General features: G+C 37.9%; 3 protein-coding genes across 4 annotated transcripts; all 3 read left to right on the top strand.

Annotated features, from left to right (window-relative positions):
* The first annotated feature begins 152 nt into the window (after window positions 1–152).
* On the top strand, window positions 153–3,632 carry LOC306904259 (protein c-Fos). 2 transcript variants are annotated; one of them, XM_079474054.1, is made up of 5 exons: window positions 153–313; window positions 1,626–1,723; window positions 1,877–2,122; window positions 2,247–2,354; window positions 2,442–3,632. In XM_079474054.1, exons 2-5 carry the CDS (start codon window positions 1,631–1,633, stop codon window positions 3,072–3,074), a joined length of 1,080 nt encoding a protein of 359 aa, XP_079330180.1. In that variant the 5' UTR covers window positions 153–313; window positions 1,626–1,630; the 3' UTR covers window positions 3,075–3,632. The 2 variants fall into 2 exon arrangements, with proteins under 2 accessions (XP_079330180.1, XP_079330181.1); XM_079474055.1 differs by lacking the exon at window positions 153–313 and having other exon boundaries at window positions 1,376–1,723; window positions 2,442–3,587.
* Window positions 3,633–8,140: 4,508 nt separating this feature from the next.
* jdp2b (Jun dimerization protein 2b) lies at window positions 8,141–12,551 on the top strand. Its single transcript, XM_079475403.1, has 4 exons — window positions 8,141–8,256; window positions 9,506–9,702; window positions 10,162–10,278; window positions 10,566–12,551. The coding sequence occupies exons 1-4, from the start codon at window positions 8,193–8,195 to the stop codon at window positions 10,752–10,754; spliced, it is 567 nt and encodes a 188-aa protein (XP_079331529.1). The 5' UTR covers window positions 8,141–8,192; the 3' UTR covers window positions 10,755–12,551.
* Window positions 12,552–16,187: 3,636 nt separating this feature from the next.
* batf (basic leucine zipper transcription factor, ATF-like) lies at window positions 16,188–23,822 on the top strand. Its single transcript, XM_079475529.1, has 3 exons — window positions 16,188–16,544; window positions 18,216–18,320; window positions 22,380–23,822. The coding sequence occupies exons 1-3, from the start codon at window positions 16,479–16,481 to the stop codon at window positions 22,557–22,559; spliced, it is 351 nt and encodes a 116-aa protein (XP_079331655.1). The 5' UTR covers window positions 16,188–16,478; the 3' UTR covers window positions 22,560–23,822.
* The last annotated feature ends 523 nt before the right edge of the window (window positions 23,823–24,345 follow it).

Below are 24,345 nucleotides of genomic sequence, written 5' to 3'. Positions count from 1 at the left end.
GTTCTATACAGGCCTATATTTTCAGTCATGGTATGTTTGCACGATTACCCAAAGGTAATCATTACTCGAAAAGATGACCTTTGTTATGAATTAACAGCTAAAAACAGCTCCACCAGCGTTCCCATGTTACGTCACGTTCACTGCTCCACTTTTCTGCGCGTGTTTTGTTTGATCTTCCGCGTTGTCTGAGCGACGCCTCTCCCACTGACGTCACTGCAACCTGAACCTGTGCAAATCTGTTTCACCTGTTGACAACAGACGTCTGTTTCCAGCAGTAAACGAACACACAAGCGTTGTTTATGTCCACTATGAGGTAGCCGGAACAATCTTGTAATATGAATTTGACTGAAATCAAATCAAATTATGTTTGGTTGCCAGTGTAATGGCACTGTTGTCTGTGGGCAAATATTCTCGACAGTTTACCGACAATACTTGTGTAATGCATTTGCGTTGACCATTCACTTATTATTTGCATAACGCCTCTTTCCGTCCATGAGGACACGGACAGATCAGAAGCCAGGGGCGGTTCTGCCGGGAAACACTTGGACCGCTGACAGCAGGGAGGCCCCTCGCCATCATGTGAAAGCGGGATTACCTCATCCGCACTATGAATAGACATTTTCACACAGGTCATGGATACGAACAACAGAGTTTTATTCCAGCTCAAGCGTAGGCCATATTAGAAAATAAAAAAGCCTGATGTTACATGCGCCTAACAAGAAAATAATAAGAAATGTTTACCAGCAGTATACCTTTAACGGGAAACACACACTTCGCTAATCTGGGATACTTGGTGAATATGTCGTCATAAGAATGTCATTGAATTAAGAATGATATGATAAAAATAGGTTGTGCCGCAGTAGCGCTGCTGCACACCGGATACGCCAAATATGGCCAGGACACGCTGCTCTCTGATTGGCTGCTCACATTAGCGACAGTGTTGTTGCTGGAGCGCTTTGAGTGGGAGATCCATCATTGTAATTGACAATGGATGCGAGAAAAAATCATACTTTTAATAGCAAGGGCGCGGTTGAACTATCACAACATTCCTCTGGTTGTTATCACACATCTTTATGTCATCTGCTAGTTTTTATTTTTGCGTTTCCTAAATACCACCTTCTTTTCTATTGATGATATCAAGTGCGCATCTTAATGTAATGGATAATATGCTTCATCGCATTTGGGATATTAAACTGTATATCTCTGTAATATGCAAATGTTATCACAGCATACGGACTGCAAACAAAGCACGTAAAATGACGTATGCTATTCATTCACGTGAAAGCTTTAACATCATTATCTACCACAAAGATGAGGTTACGCAATAGCTTGGCACTGTAAGATTGAACGAAATGAATTAAAATGTTAAAAGCAGGGAAATATGTGAAATGCAGTATACACGGGTCGTGTTGGCCGTCTCCCCTCCGGATCAGTGGTACAGTCTCGTCTCACAGTTTTCATTCATAAAAATCTGCCTCACTATAACAAGAACCAGCGCTGATGGCTGATGCCTCCTAGCGTAGTGACCAAAATCTAGATTTGAAAAAAATACCGCAAAACCTACAATCGGTGACATTAGTCACACATTAATCTCGCTCTCTTCATCTCTTTGTGTGGTCTGACAGGAGTGATGCCTAAAAACGTACACGCGTGTCGGAGTGTCTCTCAGGTGTCTGCAGAGGAAGAGCTGCACGCATCAGACCCTCAGATGAAGGATACGCAGGTAAAACGAATTGCATGCTAACTAGACTATTTCAATTTGCTTCACACCCTCTTGATTGAAATTCTGTTTATATCCAATTTTGGAAAAATATTGAGCATGAGCATACTGTTGAGCATATAAAATGACTACATATTGTTCTATGCTCTGATTTAGGAGGCAGGTATTGAGAAGGATGAGTGTTTAAACACAGAGGCAGCCGATGATCCCTTTGTTCCCACGGTCACTGCTGTAGCTTCAGCTCCAGACCTGAAGTGGATGGTCCTGTCGACGGACATCTCTTCAGTGTCACCCTGCAGCGCTGCGAGAGATGAAAGACCACAGAGCACATCTCGCTTCAAAGACAACTCGAAGGCTACTCGAAAGACTTTCACATGCAGGAAAAAGGGGACGAAAGAACAGGTAAATATGCATTTTTTAAGGTTTTCTCAATGTATTTTCTGCATGAGATTACTGTTTTCTCAAGGATTTCACATTCAGCAATCTATAACATGTATGTGCGTGTGTGGACGCGTTCGTGGTTTAGCTTTCTCCAGAGGAAGAGGAGAGGAAGCGAATCAGAAGAGAGAGGAACAAACTTGCAGCTGCCAAGTGTCGAAATCGCAGACGAGAACTAACCAATGGTCTCCAAGCAGTAAGTTTTACAAATCAAGGCATCTGATTTTGTTCCGATAACCTGTGAGGTTTCTGCATGACGTTGTTAAACACTACGTGTTTTCAGGAAACCGACAGTCTTGAGGAAGACAAAGCAGCTCTGCAGTCCGAGATCGACAGTCTGTTAAAGGAGAAAAAAAGGCTGGAGCTCATTCTTTCTGCTCACGAACCCCACTGTAAAATCACAGAGGATACAGAAGGAGAAACAACGGAGAAGATTCAAGCCCAGGAGGACCAGACACCCCCTCAATCCCCAGACACCACCTCAGAATCTAACCAGGTGCCCACCACCCCCCAGCAAGCCGAACCCCCTTGCGGTGCGATTTTCGGGGACTCTGACGTCCTGCTGTGTTCCAGTGCAGAACTGGGAGCCGTTGAGGTGGAACCGTACATTGATATGAGGGATGTATCCATGGAAGACATACGCGATGTGATCGACAGCAGTGATGACATGGATTTGTTGGTGCCAGATATCGATCTCACAAGCTCTCTGGGTTTGAGCGAATGGGAAACCCTGTACATGTCAATGGGAGGCGGGTTAGAACCTATCACCTCTCCAACATGTAGCCCCACCTGTAGCAGCAGCAGCAACACTGTGCCTGTTTTCAGCTTCAATGGTGCAGATTTGGAGAAACATGAGAGCAACAAAGAGGGGTTGAGCAAGACTAATGCTGCCAAAGATATCTTGTTGAATTTATGAAATTATGAAAAAGGGGAATATGTCAATGATGTTAAACACCTTACCCGAAGCTGTCGATGAACCGAAAAAACCCTAATGCAAAATGTTCCAAAAATGGGTTCAACACTTCAGAATATTGGGAATTGCATGTGAAAAAATTATGAAGACACACAATGTATTGTGATCCTATGAAGTCCCTTGTGTACCAGATATGTTGCTTCCAGACGTTAAAAGTATCGTTGTTCATTCGAAAGACCTGCTTATAAAGTTCATGCACTTTTGTACCTGTAGGTACGTGTAACTGTATCAGGTGATTTTGTGCTGTACCGTGCAGTGTGGTACACAGTGTCTAAGTGTGCGACTAACTGAATAAAAGCTTGTATTTTGTGGTATTGTTAAACATGTGATCCTGAACATGGTGGCAAAAAATCAATCATTATGCACATTGCTCATCCTACTTCCCTTTCAGTGGTCTCGCATGTCTCTTATTAACAAAGAAAGAAATAAGGGAAAAATAAAGAAAAATGTGTGGAGTGTTGCGTCTCTTGCTTTTTTCATGGCAAACGTCTCATTTCTCTCAATAAAGAACAAAACAGGTTAACATTGCACATGCAACATGTCCACGCGAAAAATCACCTTTATTTTTTGCACACCGATCGTTTCTACAGCGCCAAAACAGCAGTGTCACGCATCCGCGCGTGTCTTGCGTCACCCCGTTCATATCGATTTTCTAAAAACGTATATTTTGAAGATATCTGTGTATAGATTCACCCCACAGCGATTTATCGATACTGACACGTCTATCACGGTCGGAATGTTTCTCTCCACCTGGGACGTAAACGTAAAGAGCATGACGTCAGTGCGTATTTCTACGCACGCAGCTTTTTTTGACACGGCTTTCCGTGCCCAAATTTGGAAATGTAACGCGATGTTGTTCTGTCTCTATGGAAACACCAGTGTCTCGTTTCGCCAGTGAAAGGTTTCCGGAAGCGAGAGAGAGGGAGAGAGAGAGAGAGAGAGAGAGAGAGGGGAGGGGCAGCGGAGAGACAGCTCGGTAGGTTACGGGTACTGGATAATAGCTTCTGCTAAATGTACATTATACGCATTTACCGCTATTAAACAATCGACGCGTGTCTTAATGTGTTGACTTGGTCATCAGATGTAGCCTATATTTAAAGCGTTTATTCATGGTCGAAGAGAAAAGTTTGTAACAAAATAAAGCGCGTTTGCATTTTTTTCCTTTCCATATTTACGTAATGTTTTCGTGACTGCACTGCTAAAATGAATTAATTTGATAGAAAAACACGATAAAACATTGTGTGGCTAAACTCTTATGCATACAAGCCATACGAACTGTTAATCCATAAACACTGTGTTCTTGTAAATGCAGATTTCGAAATGCCTGTAACTTCTTATTTATTTCACACCGTATTAATCATTGGAGTCCAAACATGTTAAACGACTTGTGTTTTTATTTAGCCTATTATCCACTTTTGAATAAATTATAGCAGGCTTTGAATGCTGCTTTTTTATACAAACAGACTCACTGGAGCAAGCATGCACTCCACATATCTGAGCAAAACCTGGTGATCCATGCAATTCTATCATGATTTGAGAATGCTTCAAAGAGCATCTTCCGCTTCAATGCAAGCAAGACAATCTGACCTTTTGTCTGAGTTAAGATGGGCAGTGTCACACATTTGCTTATATTTGATTAGTGACCGAAATAGCGCCCAATCTTACATAACAATTGTATTTTGGACCCAAAGATATATTGATGTTTCGTTGTTGTACACATATCAGTAATTTGTAGGTTATTGATACAGATTCATATTCTGTATTTGTTATATAAAATATTTTATAGCGTGTAAAATATTTTAGTTGTTTTAGTCAACATGTTCTGGGGCTAAACAGTCTGCTGAGTCTGCTCGGTGAACGGGCAGCCCAAAAAATACCCTTCATTCTTGAATAATTCAGGATGCAGTTTTAATAAGATTCACATAACATGCAGATATACTATATTCACTTTACATAAGATATAAGAAGACATATTTTAAATAAAAAAATGTAGTGACCTATTATAGGTTTAGGTTTTATCAATTTAATTTGATTACATTTTATTAACCTAATTTGATCAACCCTATTTAGGTGACATACTTTTACTCAACAGTAAACAGAACTGATACACTGCATTGGCCCTGTATCATCATCCCAGACTTAAACTATCTATTTAATAATTAAGTTTACAGTCACATATACAGCAATCTGGCCTACAGCTGTGTGTATCAAATGTCTCTTCAGTTCCCATCAATGAGAGTTTCTGCATGTGTCCTGACAATGTTAGACCTTCTTTTATACTGTCTTTGCATACATTATTAAATGTAACCAATAAGTTACTGACAAATAATTTTTGCCCCGAATAATACATAAAAATAAATCAGTAAGTCAGAATTCAAATATATTTGACCTTCTGTTCATTTTCAAATGACTGTCTTTCCAATTGTGCCATATTTCCGAAAAGTCGAAACAACGTCTGGCTGCTATTTTCTCACTTTGAGTTGATAAGAAATAACTGTTCATCATTCTGTAGTGTTTATTTATATGATCGTCAGATGCAGAAGTTCCTTAGTCAGCATTGCACATCAGGTGCTGAACATGAACATCCTTCCACAAATGCAGGAAAATTCCTGTTATAAATAAAACTACTAAAACATTCAATTATAAAGCAGATATATCTGGCTCAGCTGTGTTTTAAAATGGAATAAATTCGGATTAATGCACACCTAATATATAATTTGGCAGAAGAACTTTTAATCAAGCTTTAAATGTCAGTCAATTCATTATACTGTATCAGTTGCTTCCATTAAAAAATAAATAAGTTATTTGAGGCCATACTTTGCAGTGGTTTTATTATAGGTAATGGCATTTAACCATGTTTAAAGTGCTTCTGTGTGACAAAGATCTTGAGTTCAACGACACGATTAACTTCTCTTAAATTACATTTAACTCCAGACTGAAAATCGCAGACTTCATGAATCCTGATGACTGTACCTATGATACAATAAAGCTGTCGGATAACCAATCTAGAAGAGGAAGTGTGTCTGTGTCTGTAAGGTGATGTTGTCTGCGGTATGTCTAAAATAGTTAGTGTTTCAGTGCACACAAAAATATCCAGTCAAGTCTGTTGTATTTAGTCTGTATAAGAGATGCACGTATGCTTATAAAATGGCCTTTTATAGGTGAACGCCTCTCTCACATTGGTGTGATATATGAGAGATTATGTACAATCAGACTGTCATGATTGTAAAATAAAACCTGACGTAAAGCGGAGATTACTTTACATGATCTGGCCTGCATGTCACTTACTAGGTAAAAAGGAACGCATGTGAAATGTTGCCTGTTAAAATGTTACAGGTCGTAAAATGGTGTCTCACTGTTAGAAATGTAACAACCATGAATACCACAAGAAGTTATATCTAGACAAACCACAATAAAATACAACAATTTTAGCATAGAGGTCCTAATGACAACAAATGGCATAATTGTACATTTTACTGGGTTAAAATATAGAGCACAGCTTTTTCAAAATGTTACTTTCGATATTAAAGGCTAAAATACACTACAACACTTTGCTCAGATTTTGCCTGGATTTTCAGTCTGGACAGTCTGCAGCTTTGATCTTGTGTAAAAAGTCTGCAGTGGAACTAAACAAGTTTTATTGTAACAGTAACAGCTCCAGACAGCCAAACCCGATATAATGTCATATACATTATGAGGTTAGATAGTCTGTTTCTCTCATGGCTAAACTATATCATATTATCTACAGGAAAACTTGAAGGACTCCACCCATCATTGACTAACATAGGCAACATTTTAATGGTAGTCAAAGGGGCCATAAAACTTTTTGCTTTCCGAAAATTCATCAAAATAACAAATTTTGTGTTCAACCAAAACATGATACAATAATTTTTCCCTCAATGATAGTGGATGAATGTCAGAAATGTATACAGGTTTGGAATAATTTAAGGCTGAGTAAATTAATTTTCATTTTAGGGTGGAGTATCACTTTAAATGACTAACCAAGGTAAAAATAGCAAGACAAGTTATAAACGTGGATTATGTCGATCAAAGGTTTGTCAACAGTGGCTGTATAGATCAGTTCTCCTCAAATGCATATTATGACATTATGTTCCACTATAGTGTTCTGTTTTTAATGTTTCTTTATTTGTTATTTGGGTGTAATTTGGAGAATTAAATCTACAGAGTACTTCTTCATTTGGTATGTTTATATGTTTAATCTGTGTTGTTTTAAATGTTGTTTGGATTCAGGCCGTGTTTATTAATGCAATATGTTGTATCAAGCCTCAAGCAGTATGAAATAACATTATTGTTTTATTATATATACATACATTCTTAATACATAAATGTATTTGTTTTACACGTTTTCATCCAGGCTTACATATACATTTTATTTTTATTTATTTACCTTTATTATACCAAGTAGTCCCATTGGGTCAGACGTTCGGTCATTTGGCTACAACAGTCAAATATTAAATAACAAACACTGTTAAAACGGTTTTGTGGTTCAGTTTTATCAATGTTATTATTTGAGTTGAACCATATCGCAGTTCCTGGATCTTTAAAATTGCGAAAGCATTTTTGCATTAAAGTAAAACACCTTTTAAAATCTTCTCATTCTGTATGATTGCCTTTCATAAACAGATATAAAGTCAAGTTTACATATTTTCAATCCTTTTAAATTAAAATCTATACAAACATACTTTTTCCATCGAAAGTATCCCATCTGGATGGAATATTCATCAGTCGGTTACAGCTATTATTTCATCGCTTTAAAATGTTATCATTTTTTTGCTGCTGATTTACAAGAACTGTGGAATCTTAAATATTCGCAGTGAAACTCGAATCTGCTTCTTATCTGAGTCAATATTTTCTCTCGTGTTTGTTTTGATGGGATATCCCGTCAGACAAGAGGGAGTCCCGCTCGTTGCCGTGTTTATATTTTCGGTTGCTAGGGGGCGGAGCCTAAAGCTCATTCTCTCTTATTTTTATAATGTCTGTTGACGTCAGAAGACGGAGAGTTCCGCATTCCAGAGTCACACTGATACTTAAGTCGCGCTGATGCAACGCGAACAGACAAACGAACCGAACGGACGAACAGACGCGAACCTCGAGCGCACAAACAGTAAGTGTTTTACATTATTGCCATTCTGTTGTGATCGTTTTATGACAAATACAGGCCTTTAACAGTGTTAGCAATAACAGCACGAAATATGTTGAAGCAAGACGCTATTTAAATGTCGAATGATCCTTCGGGTTTGAAAACATCTGTAACATTTGACTCGAATAAGTTTTATCCGGCCTGCAGATGTTTGCTCCAGTTACATAAGGGTGTGGAGATCCATCTGAACAAAAGACCATAACCAATAACGTATTCACTCGGAATTATTGCAGATTTACAAAGGATATAGACTTACTTTTAGTGAGGGGATGATATTTCTTCATAACTCCTTAATGCGTTTACTCTTTTATTATAAGAATATTCACAATATTTAATTATGAACATGGACAATGGTACTGCAGTTTTTTGTAGCTTGCAAAATTGCAACTTTTTTTTAACTAATATTTTTACTGTTATTGATTTTCAATACATGGAGTTATCTAAAGTCACATTAGAAGCCACAATCTGTATTAAAACAGTGAGATATACTGAATTTATACATTCATATAATTGTGGTTAAATGTAAAAAAAGACTCTGCGGTTTTGCAAAGATGTTCCAAGGTCTCAAAGTATTTGTACAGATTAGGATTACGTTCATGAAATTCTATGGTACTGTAGTATCTCTGTAATTTTATTTATCTATCCATATTTGAAGAACATATACTGTAAATGCATAGATCACCACTTAAGACAAACCCACAGGACAATCAGGAAAGAATGGAAACATTTAAAGGAGAGAATATGCATTTGTGCTTTCAGCTCTGTTGCTTTTATTCTGATAGGTTGTAGTTTGTGCAGGACAGAAACATTTGGAGAATTCGCAGCATGTTTGACTGTTACATAATCCTGTAATGGGCCTTACAGACCGTTCAAGATCTGTTTTTAGTCTCAGTTTTACTGTGCGTATGTGTTGTTGTGTGCTTGGGAATCTTGAAGTTTTCCTATAACTCTCAGGGAAGCACATTTACATGCACATTTAAAATGATTACGTTCCTCTCATGGAAACTTCATTATTCTCTGTGGCTTTCCGCTGTGACATGTAAAGACATTGATATTAGCTTCTCAGTCTTTCTTTAAAATTTTCCAAGGTAAAAACATGTATTGTTAAACTTGGAGTATAGAATAATCATTTTTTTTAAATGCACAACTCTAGTTGCATGTATCTGTAAAGCATTTGTGCAAAAACAATAACACCTGAATTTTTCTGAATTAGTAATGATGCCTGGTCAAATCCCTGATCCCTCGGTCACCGCCGGTTCTCTGCCCAGCATCGGACCACTGGCTGGTATTTCTGCTACCACTTTAACAGACCAACTCAAACTGGCAGAACTTTACAGCCTCGGCGCTGTTCTGTCTCCTCTTATCCTGAACAGACATGGCAAGAGACCGCACAGCATCATAAAGAGTGAGGTGAGAACTCGACACAACATTTACTAATAAAAATACTAAAGTCTGTCTTTAAAATGAAATGCTTTCTTATTTTATAATTCAGATAGCTGATTTAAATAATCTTATAATAGAAACATGTAATCTCAGATTTTTCAGTTGTTTTGAATTGTATTGTTAAATAAGGACTAATGTTTTTTGATTAATTTGTTATTATTTAATAATTAAATAACAGTATAGACCCACTATGCTGAACTTTGTTCATAAAAACAAATGTTATGTTTCTAAAGTCTAAAAAACATAGAAAAATAAGATAGAGATATTCATACAAAACATTCTGGTATTTGTGAATCTTTCAAAAAGTTTTGACCCGTAAAGGCTCTTTAACTGTTCAAGAGTGACACCTGGTGGACACAAATGAAACTTTGACTAAACATAAACGAATAATAGCATTTCTAATGATCCGAACATTCTGACCCACAGACAGATGATGATGACGATGATGACGACGAACGTAAGAAAAGAAGGCGAGAAAAAAATAAAGTGGCAGCCGCTCGCTGTCGGAACAGAAAAAAGGAAAGAACAGACTTTCTGCAGAAGGTGAGCAGAAGGAAATATGATAATTATCAAAAAATATAAATATTGAAGTACACGTTTAAAAATTTCAATAGAGGGAAGAACATAAATTACACGTTATTACTATTTAACTGGGACTATATGTCATATTTTGACTTTAATAACAAACTAATAACAAAGTTTGCTAGTAAGACTTTCGCAGATTCTAAAATATAGGCTACACTGTTAAATAAAGCGAGACCACAAAAATCATTTGGATCAAAAATGTACGATTACGCAATTTGACCAAACACTCCCTCTTGTTCCATTAGGAGTCTGAACGGCTGGAGATGCTGAACTCGGGTCTGAAGTCTCAGATTGAGGATCTGAAATCGGAGAAACAACAGCTCATCGTGATGCTCAACCTCCATCGACCCACCTGCATCGTCCGCACTGACAGCGTAAAAACTCCCGAGAGCGACGAGCACGTCTCGAGTCACTTTAAACAGCAGTCTGACTAAACCGACCCAAAACAGCTGGGAGAGAGAGAGAGAGGGCACCGAAGATCACGTGTCAAGAAGCGGAACTGCAGCCGTCTGTATCGCGCGTCGAGATGTTCGTACAGCCACAGACGAGGAGGAACAAACTGATTATGAAACTATTATCAGACCACGACGACGTTTATTGTTCTGCAAACTCCGGGATGTGACGGTCGATCGGCGTGCGTGGGAAAGGATTTGCTCATCGGCTGTATGGACCGGAACTTCCGTGAGATCCGCCAAAAGACTCGGACACTTCTGACATAAACCCGCACGGTAGCAGATCGTTCGCACTGTTGAGAAACACGTGTAGCATCTTTCAGTTTAACGGAATGTAAAAGATTTAACTTCCAGACATTTATGCCTAAATTCTCAGAGGTGCCACCAGATGGCGCTGTCCGATAAACTTCATTGCTCCCTGACGCTGGCGTCTCAGTGGATATATTGTTTATAGTTGTTCGTATTAATACGTTCAGTTGTATTCTGCACTCTTGTGTTTTATTTTATTCGTTTGTTCTATCACATGATGTGGTAAATTATATCTGTTTTTGTACTATTATGCGGGTCTGTTGAACAGGCACTTTTGTCATCTACTTGTTGTTGCATCAAAGTAAAGCCTATTTTTCTAATACATCATTTTTTCGAATACTTCTATCACTTTTTTACAATTATTGTAACCGCTTCAGACTTTTGTGGAAATTACAGCTGTTGACAAGAAGAAGAAGAAGAAGAAGCATGATAAAATCAAATTTGACCAAAAAGCTTTCTGTTACCATGCCAATTATTCGCTTTCTCCCTTAAAGGGACAGTACACCAGAATAATCTGGCATCGTGTTACACGGCTCGTTGGAATGCTTGATTCTGATTGGTCAGTCGCGGGATTTGCAGGTTCGTCATTACCAGTTAACAACCGCTAAAAACTAACACACGGTTACCCGTATGCTGCAAATCATTTTGGTCGCTTTTTTTGACAAATTAAATATGTCTTTTAATAACATATACGACATTATATTGACAAATTATTCAACAAAATTGCCTGTTTGGCATTTGAACATCGTTTCTTACCTTAAAACCGGAACTATAGTGCTTTTACTCGACGAAGGCCTGCGTTCGGTAAAAATGAGCTAATAAAATATTTCAAATTCACATTTCATGTCCAGTTTATTTGATCAAGTGGCAATAAGCGGGATAATATACAAACAGCTGGCTGATATAGCGAAATAAGCGATCACACCGTGGGGACTTATTTATGCAATATCAACCGGCTGCCTGTACATTATCACTTTCTTAACCTTCATGTCATTCAAAACCTTTACATGACTCTTCTGGGGAACACAAAGGAAGACATTTTGAGAAATGTCTCAGTGGTTTTTTGTTCATACAATGGAAGTCAATGGAGGCAAGTGTTGTTTGATACCAACGTTTTTCTACATTCGTGTTCTGTAGAAGAAAATCTCAAGAAGGTGATTAAATGATTTTGGTGAACTATCCCTTTAAGAATGCAGTCCTGTTTTGCATTATACACTGGCTATAACATTAAAAAAATCATAAATGTCTCCACAGATGTACATCTGCATTCAAATAACATAAAAACATTCACCAACCAGAAAATGTCAAAACAAAGTATAGTACTATTATATCTATGTGATGTCTTCTAAATCCCACCACATATATTTATGAAATGTCCAATGCAGTGACATTTTGTATGTGTGAAAGTGTCCAACATTTTTTCGGCCAGTGTGAATTATCTTTATAATTATATACTTAACAGCAGACCTGAGTGGGCTACTTGTGGTTTTTTTCATCTTCTGTCTTTAGTACCTTTTGTCATGTCAGCTTTGGGCAGATCAGGTCTGGTTTGAGTTTCAAAGCTGCTTTGATCAAATGTCTGACCTTCTGCTCAGCAGTTCCAGCCTCTTAAAAATGCGCCTTTTTGGCAGAACATGTTTCCCACGTGGGCGGTTGTCAAAATCTGCTCCTCACCCTGTTTCTCCAAGCGCATGCGGGAAAGAAATAACACTGGTTTGGTGCCATTGCTGCCTCGAGAACTGTTTGATTTCAACAGGCAGATCTGAACACAAACAGCTCGCGATGAAATCCCTCGCAAGACCACCGCATTGACCTGATAACAACAGTTCTCATGTAAAATCAATGATTCATGGGGGTGTTGTTTTAGCTATCAATATTTCAGTGTATCAATATTTGTCATATTTCAGTATGTCTGTGCCTCAGTACTAGTGTTGAGGATTCATTGTATTTTATTTGATTGTTTATCATTGCTTTAGCTCAGTTCATAGAGCGCTGTGTTCTTGATTTAAAGTTCGTGGGGTCGATTCCCGGAAAAAACACACATACTGATCAAATTAAATATCTACCTTGAATGCATTGTAAGACAATTTGGATAAAATCGTGGAAATTTCAAATACATTAATGTATATGTTGAGTGTTCCAGTAGTTTTACTGTATTTCATTTTGTTCTGTATTTCAGTAATCCTAGTCCAGGTATATTTGGGAAAGTGTGATCATTTCTTTTCAGAAAAGGTAAGCAGATGACTGCAGAGTGTCTGAGTTAGTTTGAATGGATTGCAGTCAGTTCCAACCAGGGCCGGGTCTGTGGGGGTCCAAGGGGGACATTCCCCCAACGTTTTTCTTGGGCTCCTCCAAAAATATTGAGCTGACAATTTAAATATTGAAAATTACTTAAAATGTTATGCAAATCAAATTTAGTCAATACTTACTTACATAGTTATGTGCATTATCTATTAAATAATGATCTAATCTTAATCACAGAAAAATGTATGCATGCAATAAACTATGAATTTTCTGAATTGCCTCTCTCCCGCTTTGGATAAAAGCCTCTCTTGTTTCCCGCTTTGGATAAAAGCGTCTGCTAAATGACTAAATGTAAATGAACATGTATCTGCCCAACCAGAATATGTGATCGCCCCCGGCCCCCAGTCGAGCCAGCCTAGTACAGAACCTGGTTCCAACATGATTTTAATGAACATGAAACGTTGTGTGGTTGAAATATTATCCTTTTATTATCATCAACACTGTGGCAATTCCTGCTGAAGAATGAGTGAGATTTATGAGTAAGAATCTGATTTATTGAGGAATCTCTTCCACGCATGCAGTCTGACTCAGAAGATTCTTGAACACTTACATTTGGAGGAACACCTGTGAGTTTCATGACTTACCAAAGCTCTTCCTTAGTCAGGGTAAATGCCATGTTTAAATCACGCAAATGACATACAGTGTCTTCAACTGGTGTTTAACAAAAATATACCAATGACCTAGATTCCCAAACCTATTTTACACTAATATCTCACATTCCCAGACTCATTTGCTCCACATAACCTGGCATCTGACCTGTTTAAAGTATATAGTAAACAAATACAATAATCAAACATTAAAATGTTAAAGTTTAGTTGTATTGGATTTAGGTCTGATGTAGTTTCTTAGATGTTTATTGCACACTCTGTCGACCATTGTTGTTATGTTTAAAATGTAGACATTTTCAAAACGAACCCTCTTTCTGACGGCAAGTCCAGTAATGTGCAGCGAAGTGGGTGGGAAAGTCACTCGCATCTTTACCGAACAAAACTTGTTTACAGTTTAACGCCTTAACACTTAATCTTCTGAAGTCATTGCAGATGTTGGACAGTGTGTATGAGTAAGATGCAAATTCACAGAAATGTGAATGGATATTTTTCTATTGTGTTGGTTTACTGGATATTCCACCTACACACGCACCTCGCAGATCAAGATTTGTTGATTTACGCAGATGCTGATGCAGTGTGCTGTTTCGAATCTATTCCTGCAGTTCTGTTTGAGCCCGTCTAATAAAAACACAAGCAGAATAAAAAGACCTGCACACTTTTTTTGGGCTTTGCTGTTATACTTTCTGAGTATCACAAACCTTAAACAAAGTACAATGTGGTGATGCAATAGCCGGTTGCTAAGGTGTTCAGAGTGGTTGTTTGGATGCAGCTGGATGGTTGAATATTAGGCCAAATCCTGGCTTATATATCTAGCTGTAGTCCCCACTTCAATGTAAATCAGGATTTGTGTTTGTTGTATCGTTCACAAAATTTATAGTCAAAGGGAATTGAGGGCTCGTTTGTGTCCACGGCTCGATGCTGATGTTTGATGCTGAGGATTGAGTCCAACTTTGAGCCATTGCATTAGTGATGGTTGACTTTCTGAAAGCACTGCTTTGGCAATAAAATATAAATATTGTAACACAGCATTTGTTCACGTTTGTGCATCCTTGTGTGATTTTTGGGGAAAGATCTGTGTAAATCTCACAGTGTAATGTTTTCATTGCTTGGCACCGGGTGCGATTTGCATCGCTGACAGTAAATGCGTTGTTTTTGGCGCCACCGGTTTGCCAGCGGGCTTCTGGTGGGAGATCTGTCATCGACAGCATTTATGAAAATCTGCTGTTTAAAAAAATCTGGCTGTGTACATCTTATGGTAATGCAGAGGGTGAAGTCAGATGGAATTTTTCTTAACATAAGTGTTGGTATAGTATATTAGTGAGCACCTGCTGAAATACTCCAGATCAGAAGGGAAATCACCTGCCTCCCTCCCTCACGTTCTCTCTTTCTCGCTCTCTCTCTCTGCCTCTCTCTGTCAAATTTAAATATGTTTACATTTTGTGTGCTTTGATGACATAACAAAAACTATACATTTATATTGCCAAAGCAGTGCAGAATATGTACATAAATAAACAAAATAATGTAAAGTGATGCAAACTTTAAAGGGAAAATTATAAGTAAAATAAAAACAATGTGTTAAACCATGAGGCTAAATGCCAGTAATAGTGTTCTTTTTAGTATTTTTGGTCTTGTTTCATTTTTTTCTTCTTTTTGAGCAACATTTAATCAATTTAAATGCTTTGATTGATAAATTAAGATTACAATCTTATTTCAATAATACACTTAAAGTGACACCCAAAAATGAAAATTCTGACATTATTTACACACCCCCGGGTTGTTCCAAACCTGTATACATGTATTTGTTCTGATGAACACAGAGAAAGATATTTGGAAGAATGTCAGTAAACAAACATCACAGCGCCCATTTACTGCCATAGTAGGGAAAATAAATATTATGGTAGTCAATAGGGGAAGACATCTGTTTGGACACTGACATTCTTAAGAATATCTTCCTTTGTGTTAAGCAGAACAAATAACTGTTCAGAGGTTTGGAACAAACTGAGGGCGATTAAAGGATGATGGAATTGTCATTGTTGTTTGAACTAACATTTATAAATGTTTAAGTATGCACTTTTTGGTCCAAAGTGATGCTCTGTTATTGTGTCTGTCCAGTTTCTTAAGGTTTCATCAGCTCTAAACGAGAGACTTTATTCAAAGTTTCCAGGAACCATGTGACTTCCAGTCTAGTGCTGTAGAGGTTTTCTATCTAAGACCACATCACACGTCGCTAATTAGGCGATGTGTGAGAGAGCGAGAGAGAGAGAGGGTGAAGCAGAGCAAGAAAGAGTGCGAGCTGCAGTCTCTACGCATTTGTCAGTGGGCCGCGATCACTTCACATCTCTCCTTTGAGCACAATTACTCTCATTCGCTCTGTGACGGAGAGAGAGAGAGAGAGGGAGAGACAGACAGACAGACAGACTGAAAAAGACGCTGACAGAAGACAGACTCTGAAGGAGGTCCAAGGTTTCACGGGGACTGAAGTGGCATGGCTCAGGGTTCTGACAATAACGACTCCAGCTACACCAAATCTCCCTCGCCAGGCAATAAACAGGTAAGAGAGACCACCAGAACCATCAACCAGCACCAGAAGACGTTTTATCTTCATCTACAAAGTTACAAAGTAAAAGTTTTGTGAAAGTACATGATTGTATTTATGTTTCTTTTTTTTTTATTATATTTAAAACACAGGATGCAACATGCACATGTCTAACAAAAGCGTTCATAACTTACACGACTTTTGTATTTGACATCACAATCTGAGCACCTAGTTCCGTTCATTCCACTCATTTAACTGAAACGCATGGCTACATAAAAACCGATGCATGTGTATGTGTTTGCGCAAGCATGTGCGTGCATGTGTGTGAGATTATGATTCACACGTGTCTCTGACAGGTTGTCGAGTGCATGTCGCAAGAGAGAGGCTGTCGTGTAACTTGATTCAGACCTAGATTTGCTTCATAGAAGTGTAAGAAAATCGTCCATTGGCAGCGTTCTGTGAGTGAGACGTTAGTGGTTATGAAAGTGTCGTTAGGATGGCATGAGGCCAGAAGAACTATAGGTGATATGAGCAATGCTCACATCCTCTCCAACCTCCCTGGACGAGACAAAAAACACTGCGAGGATGGTATTTAGCCAGAACAGCACTGTCAATCCTTATTTCTTCATAGGCTTAGTGGATAAAAATGTAGGAATTCTGAGGCTGGTTTTTGCAGAATGCGATAAAATACTCTGCTCGGACACCAGGAACTTACATCCTACCTTCACTAAAAACCACATTGACCTAAACTGAAATGAATTGTAAATACTTTTGAGATTAAAACTGATCTAGCAAACTAAAGCTAAATGTTAGACTTGGGGTGTGCTCTGTGTTTATGTGACAAACATGTCATAAATCTTAAATATGTGAAATTCAGAGCATAACCTAATCTGAAATGATTCATTTAACATGCATGCATTCATGCACACACACGAATGCACGCATGAACGCACACACACTCTGTTCTAGAGGGTCTCTCATTGTGGGGAATTTGTCATACGGAAAAAGTCTCATTCTTGTGGGTTCAACAGAAAGTGTCATCACACTCAGCTGGGGCTGTTGGGGTTGTGGGGAAACACTGCTCTGCATCCTTTGAAAATGTCACATCTTTTCTCTTCTAAGTACATAAACATGCAGTCATGGCACCTTCCAACCAGAGTGCAAGAGAAAGTAACTCAACTTCTCATTAAATGTTATAAATTCTTTCTCTCTCTCTCTCTCTCTCTCTCTCTCTCTCTCTCTCTCTCTCTCTCTCTATATAGAGAGAGAGAGAGAGAGAGAGAGAGAGAATTAGATAACTCAAGACAGCTAACTAACACAATAAAACACACGATAACATAATAAAAAAACATGATTTTTGACATTTTTCCCATTTTGGAACCAAACTCTTCATATATATACAGACTATTTTATGAAAAGTAATACCTTGATTGATCCCTTATACTACTTAAGGGTGACATCACCATGTCCAGGTCTAGGCAGGAAACATAATAGCAATAACTATTTAGACTTGTGTAGGTCGAGCAACCTGTCTAACATCATGTCAATAGTATTAATAGAGGTTACATCATTATAAGTACATCAAATAAGTAATAAATATACATATATAATAAATATACAAATACCATTTCATACTGATGTCCAGTTTTTCCCGTTGGCCTCATGAACTCGTGTGCTGGTTTTCAGGGTTCCTCGGACGACGTGAGGAAGGTGATGAGGAGAGAAAAGAACCGAATTGCGGCGCAGAAAAGCCGGATGAGACAAACTCAGAAAGCAGACAATCTGCATTTGGTGAGCGCTTCATTTTAACATTTACTGTAGATTATAACATTTGAACACTCTGAACACTCGATTCTAAATGGCCGCAAGGTGTGCATAAAACTTTTTTAATGCACAAGTAGTGCCAGTCAATTTGACCAATGTTTGAAATTAACTGACGAAAATAAGTCTGTATAAGTCATGAATAACAGCTTTTACTTAGCAAATGACCATGGTATAAACGGGATAATCCACGGCTAGCTGTGCATTAAAGGATTTGTGTGCACTTCAGATTTGGGTGCACTTCCATGTCGTGCTTTAAAATCCTTTAATGCACAGCTAGCCTTGGATTATCCCTGATTTATGTTTTCCACAAGGTATGACCCTTGTGTTTATTACAACAAAATATACTCCATAAACTCTCCGTAAAGAGTGTGGAGGTGTAACATAACTGTAATATGGATCTGGGTACATTTGAGTTCATATTGAGATCTTCAATAATATTGACATTTAATAGCAGTCTTGACAAATCTGAGCTCAGTTTGACACATTGTTGACGTCTCTTCTGAAACTCTGATCACAGAGACATTTGTGACATTTCCGACTTTTCCTCAGTAGAAATATTCGAGACGCAGAAGAATCCGTCTTTAGTATTAACAACCAAACACAAAAACATACTAAAATGAAAACAAACAAGGCTTACAAGAGAAAGCGTGTTTCATGTGTCCAGCTGTGTTACAGGCTTGATTCTGATCTGCTTTGACTGTATTTACATGAAGCCGTGCTTGACCATGTGGTGATGCGTCACGGCTTCTGTCGTGTTTCACACTTGTCGTGGCTCTGGTCTTGTTTTCTTCAGATTCTGGCATTAATTATAAAGCGTGGGTGAAACACTCGGCTGAATTGAGCGGCCGCACACCTAGTAAAAACTTGGTGTTCTGCAAACAATCCTGATTTCGCCGTGACTTGTTCTGTGTGCCTGTTGTGTGTTTTCGTGAGGTGTAGAGCCGGAGCACACGCCTGTCTAACAGTCATCAAACCACTCGGACTGCATTTGGCCCTTAGTCAAAGTCAAAACGCTCTACCACATTCATTCAGCATCTCTCTCGCTCTCTCTGTGTGTGATATGGGTGTTTACCTCTGTTATTACTAATCTGCTTTCATTCCATCCTAAGGAACACACATACTGATAAAACAGTTTTTATGTGTACTGTAAGTCCCTTTGGGTAAAAGCATCCACCGAATGCATACATGTAATGTAATACATGTGACACATGCTGTCTTCTGAAGCCAGCTCTGTGCAACAGGGAACTTGCTGGCTAGCGTTCTTTCAATGTTATCAAAACCTTGTGGTTACAAAAATTGTATTTAGTATACCTACCTAAAACTCAAGTATATTTTAAGTATATCAATGTACTAGTAGTATACTTACAAGTGTAAAAAGGTACACTTTTAAGTATAATCACGGTAGAAAACGTTTATTTCTACCACAAGTATACTACAAGTGAACATATGTTGATAGTTTACCGGTTTAATAGGCCTACTTGTAGCAGATTTTTAGTTTATGAAAGTACACTTGGAAGTATACTCTCTACTAGACAACTAGTTAAAACATTTTTATGTTGCAAGTATACTTGTTTATCTTCTTTAAGTAAACTTAAAGCGGAGGTTACACACAGTTTCGTCCAATCTTATCGATCTTGAGTACCTATAAGAGTAGTATTGCATACTTGGTATCTTTGAAGAGTATTTAGCAAAACTTCACTTACCGCGTGCAGTTCATGTCTGGTACCTTTTAGCGCTGGGACCGCACCGTCTAACATTTTAATCGATATATCCACCGTTTATATAACATTCTTCGCCGAAATGCCTTGAGCAAACAAACACAGCTGAACTTCAGCACAACGAACGAAGTGCATTGATGGGGACTCTCGCTGGATGACCCTTGGGCGTGCTTTTTTTCATGCTCTTGCTGGTTGACGCGTAGGTGTGCTTTTCCTGGAGAAATATCCAATAAGGGACTGAGGAAAGTTGTTACGTAAGGAATTTCATGTTCGAACTTTTCGAAACCTTAGTCAGAATGCATGAAACACGGTTGCATCACCCTAAGAAAATGTTTAGTTTATCATTTATTTGACTACTTATGTGTTATTTTTGTATATTACCAAATATACTGTATACTAATACTAGTCTTATACTTGAAATATATTTTTAAATGTAAACACAACTAGAAGTAGAATACTTCAAGTATAGGCCAAATATACTTCTATCAGCATAGGTCAAGTGCACTTAGTTGTCGTTTTAAGTGTATTGCACATAAAGTGTAAAGTGTTTAAAATAACTATAATAATGGCACACTTAAACAATGTATGGTTGATAATAAGTCCTATTCTGATTTACAAAGAAAACAAATCAAAATGAACATATAAGTAATTTTCTCAGGAAGACAGAGGTCTGATTATTAGCTTGTTGGCGTCTCTCTCTCCTTACATTTCCCCGCAGCACTTCTGAGTATCAGTTATCTGATAATACACACACACACACACTGACCTCATCCGACTTCCCCTGAATTCATCAGGTTAATAGCAAAGTGGGAGATTCTCCCCAACAGCCACACACCACTTACCAGGAACCACATATCAATGTATTTTTGAGGTTGTGCAGCTTTTTAGAAATGGGTCAGACGTCAGTATACGTGAAAAGGTCATTATTGGTTTGTGTAGAGCTCAGAGGTTCTCAGGCCTGTTCGAGTAAAAGTTCACTAAGTAAAACACTAAAACAAAAACGGATTTATTCACCCATGTCTCATAAAGAATCTGTATATATATTCTGTGGAACACAAAAGAAGATATTTTGAGAAATGTCTCTGTGGTTTATGGAAGTCAATGTGGGTCAATGTTGTTTGTTTTCCAACGTTCTTCAAGATATCTTCTTTCCTTCTGCAGGAGAAAGAAAAGACGTACAGATTTAAAATCCTCGTGGTGATGTGAATTGTGTTGATATGAAAAAGTTGGCTGACATAAAGTCAATGAGATGTAGTCTGCTGGCTCAGTGTGAGTTTGGTGTAACTTGCGGTTTCGCTATTCACGGCTATACTTGATAAACAGGAAGCTGAAATTTCCCTGCATATGACATGTTTCCTGTAGTGTCTTTTCATGCTGTGTTTTTGCTTGAGGCCCGCCTGAGAAACGTGGGTTGTTGAGGGGAGTGTTCAGCTGTCATTTCTGGTAAGGTATCGCTGTGGGACGTGGGCAGATAAAGCTGAATGACGCTTGTCAGAGGGGTTTTACCCTGCTGTGACTGGAAGGCAGTGGAGCATCTAACGGAGTTGAAACTTGCAGACCAGTGACGTCTTTGAACGGGAATCATCATGAGCGCTTAACCGTGTAAACAATCTGTAGCAAAAACAGTATGGTCGGGTGACTGTATATGCAGTAATACATCAAAACTGTTATATTTTACATTTACATTTAGTCATTTAGCAGACATTTTATGCAAAGCAACTCACAAAGAGTTCGGGGAGCAATAAGTGATATGTTATACAAAGAGCAAAAGTACATTAGGTGCTAATACAAAGTTACTCATTTCAACAAAAGCCAGACCACTACCTGTTGAGAGAAGAGGGTTAGTGTACGTTTTTTTCTTTTTTTCTTTTCTTTTTCTCATTTGTCTGTCAAGTATTTTAGCATCTCTTTGTTGTTCTGTTTTAATACTACGCTGAGTAACATATAAATATTTTGGGGATGGATTTGTTCCTTTTTTTGACCCAACGCTGGATTATAAATAACCCAGCATTTTCTTAGAGTGCAGGTTTTCAAGATCCTGACTTTTTCTTTTATTCGTCCATTTCTTAGACTCTTTTTATCCAAACCAACTTCCTGTGCATTCAAGCTATGCATTATTATCAATGTGCGATCCCTTGTATTCAAACTTTTGCATTGCACCAGTTGACATTACAATTTCTATAAAACTTTGAAAACATAATTGAGGCTATAACTCTAAATAGTATGTAGCTACTATATATGTGCATATGTGATGGTAAGATGGGTAAGTTGAGTCACTGACGTGTTTCTGGTTCTGTTTGTGTTGCAGGAGAGTGAAAATTTGGAGAGAGAAAATGCAGCGCTCAGGAAAGAGGTGAAGAGACTGACAGAGGAGGCCAAACGTCTGTCCACGGCCCTGAGCAACCACGAGCCGCTGTGCACGGGCTTGAGCGGCGCGCATCACGGCGCGTTCCATCAGCACATCAGCGTGCCGCACTACCCGCTCTGACCGACAGAGGCCGACGGAGTTCCGCACGGAGTTTGCCTGCGAACGGCATTCAATGAACTTTGGATGAGTCATAAACGGCGTAAATAGTAATTGCAGTGATCCAAAAATGTGACCACTGGGTAATGACTTTTAGATAAATGAATCAAAAGCCTCATAATGTAACGATTTTGATTGTAATAAGATAATCGTTTTTCTATTATTATTTAATTGGTCATAATGCTGCAATCCGCAACTTTTGCATTTCTTTACAGCCATCTGATGAAACAAAAAAATTGCAGGTTGCATAATGTAGGCCTGCTTACCTTGACATGGGTTGAGGTCAAATGAAACTTCAAACTGACCCATGAAATCGGGCTGGAAGCTCAAATTATATATGTAATTATTATAGTTTTATTGGTATTTATCAATAACATTTTTTAAATTAATTAGAACAAAAAAAGTTACAGATTGCAGCTTTAAACAATCCCTTCATGAAACAAAACTAAGGCGATCTTTAAGTACAAATAACATGTCTGTTAAACGCAAGCATGCTTCTATTTGTAGTGTGCAACGTATACTTGCAAAAGGTGCATGTCAATGACACAATGAATGTTTTGAATTTGCCAGTCTACTGATTCATATGATCCTTTGTTTTATTCTATTTCTGTGAAATGTTTATGAAACTACTGGATTGGATTCTAAGAAAATTATGTATCTTGTTCATGAAGTTTAGGTGCGAATGTTTTTCTATTAGACTGATTGAGGATGTTGAATTGGTCCAACATTCTGAATGTACTTTATACTGCTGTGTTATTTCTCAAATGTGGCAAAAGGATCATCTAAGATCACATAACTAAACTAAACTGAAGAACTTAATTAAATATGTACAACACCCATTGACTTTTAAAGCCATCTTTTGATTTATTTGGGCATAAGAACACTTGAAACTTCCAAAGTTATGGACTAAGCATAAAAAATGTCAGTTTATGAACAAATTTTCTATTTTAAAAGGGAAATAAATATGCGTTATGGATGCGACAAAACAGGAGGCGGTTTTTGGGAGGCTACAAACTTTTTGTACATTTCTGTGAAGTAAAATACACAATCCTGAAGAAATAATACCCCATAAAATGGAGAAGGGATGCCTTTCTTGAATGTAAAATTATTACTTTATTTCCATTTATGAGGAATATGTAGAGTTATGAAAGTGAAAATCCTGAAAATGGCACTTACCTGACTGTGAAAAAGCATGCACTTAAAATTAAACAATTGCTTTACAAATTTAAAGAGAGATCTCACATGGGTATTTGAACCACCAAATGTTAATATCTGTTACCATAGTAAAAACCATTGGTTAAAAAAACCTTTATTCATGGCAATGTTGACATTTTCACAGTTTGCCCATTTGCTTCTTTAGCTTCTTGGGTAATGAAAAAACACCTTAATACCTTTTAAGCAAAAACTATTATTTAATGTAACTGAATTAACCTGGTTACATAATAGTCATTTTAAGGTTGAGGACAAAAATATAAAAACACTAGCAATTTGTGCTAATTTGTCCTGTTTTTGTGTACATCAGTGTATATTTGGATGCAAGCCACATTCACAACAAAGAGTTTGCTGCCCCCCTGTGTCCGTGACTATTGACTCAAAAAATGACAGACCAAAATAATAAGCCCACAAAGCTATTGAAAAACATTTAAGGATACACAGTAGTACAATGATTAAGTGAACACAACAATTAAACTAAAACTTGTCAAACATGACAGCATATAGGATGGAAATCTTAATATGACAACACATTCTG

The sequence above is a fragment of the Barbatula barbatula genome (assembly GCF_947034865.1).
Source record: "Barbatula barbatula genome assembly, chromosome: 15".
NCBI classification, from domain to species: domain Eukaryota; kingdom Metazoa; phylum Chordata; class Actinopteri; order Cypriniformes; family Nemacheilidae; genus Barbatula; species Barbatula barbatula.
The sequence above is the reverse complement of the archived record's forward strand: the minus strand, read 5'-3'. Positions and strand labels throughout refer to the sequence as shown.